General features: G+C 56.5%; 2 protein-coding genes across 2 annotated transcripts, besides 3 other annotated features; both read right to left on the bottom strand.

Moving 5' to 3' along the window:
- Positions 1–190: 190 nt before the first annotated feature.
- Tco025E_08934 (uncharacterized protein) lies at positions 191–580 on the bottom strand (the record flags this gene model as incomplete). The annotated part of the gene is made up of 1 exon (XM_029375765.1): positions 191–580. The coding sequence occupies one exon, from the start codon at positions 578–580 to the stop codon at positions 191–193; it is 390 nt and encodes a 129-aa protein (XP_029224103.1).
- A 320-nt stretch (positions 581–900) lies between these two features.
- Positions 901–923: a microsatellite.
- A 526-nt stretch (positions 924–1,449) lies between these two features.
- Tco025E_08933 (group II trans-sialidase superfamily) lies at positions 1,450–3,570 on the bottom strand (the record flags this gene model as incomplete). The annotated part of the gene is made up of 1 exon (XM_029375764.1): positions 1,450–3,570. The coding sequence occupies one exon, from the start codon at positions 3,568–3,570 to the stop codon at positions 1,450–1,452; it is 2,121 nt and encodes a 706-aa protein (XP_029224102.1).
- Positions 3,571–3,682: 112 nt separating this feature from the next.
- Positions 3,683–3,708: a microsatellite.
- A 75-nt stretch (positions 3,709–3,783) lies between these two features.
- Positions 3,784–3,801: a microsatellite.
- Positions 3,802–4,509: the final 708 nt, after the last annotated feature.

The following is a 4,509-nucleotide window of genomic DNA, read 5'->3' as shown; positions in this document are numbered from 1 at the left end:
AGCTGCGGCAGAACACCGACCACCAGCCAACACGAGAACCAGAGGGGTGGGAAAGGCAAAAAAAACGGGCACGCAGGCGCACGACCCCGCGCAGCCACATCCAGAGAGAGCGGGGGGTGGGAGAGGGCACCGCCCGCGCGGTGCGGGGCACATCACCACAGGAGCAGTGTGTCACGGCATCCACTCGCATTCACGCAGAAAGAGCAACCAAGACGCCTCTTGGCAATCCGCGTGAATCGCGGGGCACAATACAACTGCGCTGCTGCCTCTTTTGACGTATGGCACTCATCATTGGCATCCCCACACACCTCCGTCTCTGCGTGCGCATGCGTGGGCATCCGGGCGCACGCATTGCCCACTCACGGTGGAAATGGCACTGCCTCGTTGCGGTGGCATTTTGTGCCGCAACCCGCTCAGGCGTGAAGGCGCAGGGGACACCAGGCGGCTGCCCACCCGCAAGGAGGAGGAGGAGGGGCGCCGCCGCATTGCCCGCCACTACGCAAACACGCAGCGCCCTACACCCGCAAGGAAAGAGAGTGAGCCACAGCGCACTCTCCCCTCTTGTTGCCCCCTTCTCCATTAGTTTCTATCCTCTCCAAGGCCATCGGCGGAGGCGCCAGCAGCCGCCAGACCCAGCTGCCAGCATCGACTGCGACAGGATCATCCAAGTGCGCGGCAAAATATTTGTCGCGCGCGTGTGGCCGCGCGTGCCTGCAGACACGCAACGAAAAGGAGAAGTAAGGAAAAGCAAAGCGTGTAAATGCACACACAGCAGAGATGCAGGACGGAGAGTATATGAAAGAAGTCTGGTGAGACACTGGAATGCACTGCACTTGCAAAACACGGGAAATATGAAGAAAATAAAATTCGCTTTGACGAAAATCCCACACACGCACAACGAAAAAAAAAAAAACAAGAAAAAAGCGGAACGTCTTTTATTATTTTCCAAATTATCCATCTTGGGCCTCCCAAAACAGTAAACATAGTTTGCCTATAGGAAACAAGATATGTATTCGTTTCCACCGTTTAGCAGCCCCCGTGCAAATACATCATTTATATTCCACTGCAACGCACAGTGCGTTGCTCTACTGCTCATCCCTGTTTATTTGTTTTTGTTTTGTTTTTCCATCGGCCTCATCGGCGGTGCACACAACGCCGAGAGCGCAGTGGCCCTCTCGACGCAAGCAGTGGACCGATCTCGTCCGTCCCAGAAGAGTACCGAATAAAGAAGGAGAAAAAAAACAATGAAGGCCCTGTCCTGCTGGGCCCAAGGAAAGCGCATGTCCTTAAACAAAAAAAGATTTCTTGCATGGATTACAACAGGGGTTAAATCAAATTCAGGTACAATAAAAAGTGTAAACTCCTCAAGCGGCTTTAGTTAGTTCAGAAGTTGCGTGGATAGGCGCACGTGCCACCACTGAAGGCAGAACCGCCTTCACAATGGTTCACTTAGGATACAGCCGCAAAGCCCCATAGCCCCAACAGCAGCAGGACCGCCCCAAACACACCCGCGCCCATGGAGCCGTCGCCTTTGTGCCCTCCTTCCTTCTTCCCCTTTCCGTCTTCATCAGGGGAACCGGCATCTTCATGTTGTACCGGCACGTCGTTGTTGTCGTCGACCTTTTTGAGTTCCGCGTCGGCCAGCGGACGGTCGTACAGAAGGACGTTCGTCACCGCCACCGAGCCGCCTCTGTCTTTGCCGTCATCTTCGTCTCCAAAGTGGAAGTGCGAGATTTCGTGTGGCCGCTTCTCGGGCGTCGGTATCGCGTCGGAACTCCCCACCAGCTTGCCGTCCACGTACACGGAGCCATTGTTGCCCTGCAGCATGAGCGCCACCTTGTACTCCTTCCCCGGCTCCCACGTGCCCTTCGCCGCCTTCGCGCCGTTGAAGACAGTCTCCCACTGTTTCTCCTTGTTGTACGACAGCCCCACCAGCACCGTGCTTTTGTCGTCCTCCAGCCTCGCTCCCAGCAGAGAAACGCTCTCCCTCGGAACCTGGGTAATCTTCACCGTCGCCACAATCGCGAACCCGTAATTCACAAAGCCGTACAAATAACCGTAGTCCCACGTGTTCACGGGCCACACGGCGTGGGAGTCGGGCCCAGCGAACTCAAAGCCATTTTTGACCTTAGTTCCTTCCGTCACGGTGGCGTTCAAGCAAAGGTACTCGTCAACCCACGTTTCATCACTCGACACGTCAGTCAAAAGCCCAACCAGATTGGCCGTGGGCACAGACAACTTGGAGAAGGCGGCGTCCAGCTTTGCCCAAGCCGTCAAGACGGACTTGATCTTTTTCAGCTCCTCCGTCAGGGAGACAAGAACCAGGCTCCTGCTCCCCCCATGTCCCTTCTCTTGCAAAAGGTACAATTCATCATTCGAGTGCAGCAGGGCGTTGGCGAACGGCGGATACAAATCGGCGTCGACGGAAATTGGGCCGACATGAAATGCGCGTTTGTTGTCAGTGGCCCAAAGGAAGAGTTCCTTTGCCCTCGCCTCCTCGAACGAGTGCTCTTGCTGAGTGTACAGCATGACCTTCGTCCCAGCAATGGTCGCGGTGATGAGGGAACTCACACGCCGATCTCGTTGCGAAGGGTCCAATATAAAATCGCTCCGCACGCGTGAGATTGCCCCGACGGCATCCTTCCACGTTGCTCCCATGTCCCTCGACTCGAACACCTTGTGCGCACGCATACAAGTAGCAACCATCACAAGTTGCCCCTTTTCCCACTCGACGATGCGGGGCTCAGCGCAGCCCTCAGGGGACGTCCCCTTTGCAAGCGTCCAAGTTTTGCCGTCCTTCGAATAAATGACAGTGGAGACAAAGTCCCCTTCCTCCTTGCGCGCCACCAGAGAAAACACAATCGTGCCGTCGTCCATCACAACGCCTGCACCACCGCCACTCCATAAGTCGTTCAGGCCTTTCTCTTTACCGGCTTTGAGGGCCTGCGAGAGCAGCGAGATGGGTGGGTCCCACTTGACCATTTCACCTTGACTGCCGCCCTTGGGCTGCGCTGCCTCACCCACCACCAAATCCAGCCCACTATTGTCTCCCCGCCAGTAATCCTCAGTCTTCTCGAAGATCATCTCATAGCTTTCAATAAGGAGGAAGACCTTGTTGCCCTTTACAACTGCTTCGGGTCGGGACACGACGCCCACATGATCCACCTTGCTCTTTCTTCCAAAGACGGTGTATGCCTTCCATGTCGGCTTACCCACCTCAGAGGCAAAGGAAGAAAAGCCCTCCGCGGCGTTGATGTACCCTGCCACACCATCAGAAAACGAAAGCCACGTTGCTTGCTTATGGGGGTCATCAAACTTGAGGTGAGCTTCGGCGAACGCAACCATTACCCCACCGACACGGACGAGAGAAGGCGAGGTGAAGGAATCCTTCGGCCCAGCGGCGCCCTCCTTTTCCACCTTTGTCTTCTTTGGCACGAAAAGCTCGATCCCCTGTGGCAGTTGCACTGCCTTTGGTTTCTCCTCATGCTCAGCGTGCGCAACGCCACTGCCGCTGCTGATATGCAGCAGGAAGAGGAGCAGCACCGCAGAACAGAGCAATTGCCGAGACATGTTGAGTAGTGACCCCTCCCTTTCTCTTCCTTCCCTGCTTGTGGCGGGTCCGGTCAGGACGCGGCCTTTGTGCGTGTGAGGTGTGTGCCTTCACGACAGCAGCAGCACTTCAGTGTGTGTGTGTGTGTGTGTGTGTGTTGCTGGTGTTAACCTCAGAGCCTTCAACGTGCGCGGTAGCTAGAGTAGCTAGGAGCGTTTAGTCTCTTTCCTTCAGTGTGTGTGTGTGTGTGTTCAAAAACAAACGGCAGTGAGAAGGGGGGTGGGGGGGAAGCGGCAATGCGGGTTGCACTGCTCTGACGCAGTGGTGCAGCATCTCATTAAGCCTGTCGCTGCAAAACGGCACATCAACCGCCGTGAGAGCTGCCTCCCCTGCCGAAGAAGGGTAGAAAAACGGACTCAGCAGCCCAATAAAGAGACGCCAACTCCACCTCCTTCGCAGCGCCAGCAAGCCGCAGGCACAGAGCTGGGCCACGCTCCGATGCATGTGAGACGGCACTGCACCAGCATGAATGGCAATCGCAGTCTCTGGCGCCACCGGGAGCAGTTGTTGCGCAGCGCACCTGCCTTCTTTTTTTTCTTCGCTCGCATAGCAGTCCGCCTCGCCCCATTCCGTTCCTCTCCACTGCGGGTTGCCTGCGAGGAAACCTGTCGTTACTGTCACCCGTCCGTCCACGCCTCTCCTGCAGCCGCTGACTCCGTTAGAATGTGCTCACAGCACCTTCAGCGGTCCTTTTTCGTTGACACTACTGTATGGCGGCGCTCTGCGGCCGTCGTAATCCCCCTTCCCCCCTCACGCCACTGAAAGAAGCACTCCTGGTTGCTCGTTGTCTCCGCGTACACACTCACAGAAACGCAGGAGGTGCTGAAGTGCACAGCGGGCGAAAAAAGCGATCCGGCGCCTCCTGCAGCTTGGCACGCTGCGCCATGTGCCCCACGTCA

This window comes from Trypanosoma conorhini, assembly GCF_003719485.1.
Source record: "Trypanosoma conorhini strain 025E chromosome Unknown Tco_14.4_contig_00919, whole genome shotgun sequence".
In the NCBI taxonomy this organism is placed as follows: domain Eukaryota; phylum Euglenozoa; class Kinetoplastea; order Trypanosomatida; family Trypanosomatidae; genus Trypanosoma; species Trypanosoma conorhini.
The sequence above is the reverse complement of the archived record's forward strand: the minus strand, read 5'-3'. Positions and strand labels throughout refer to the sequence as shown.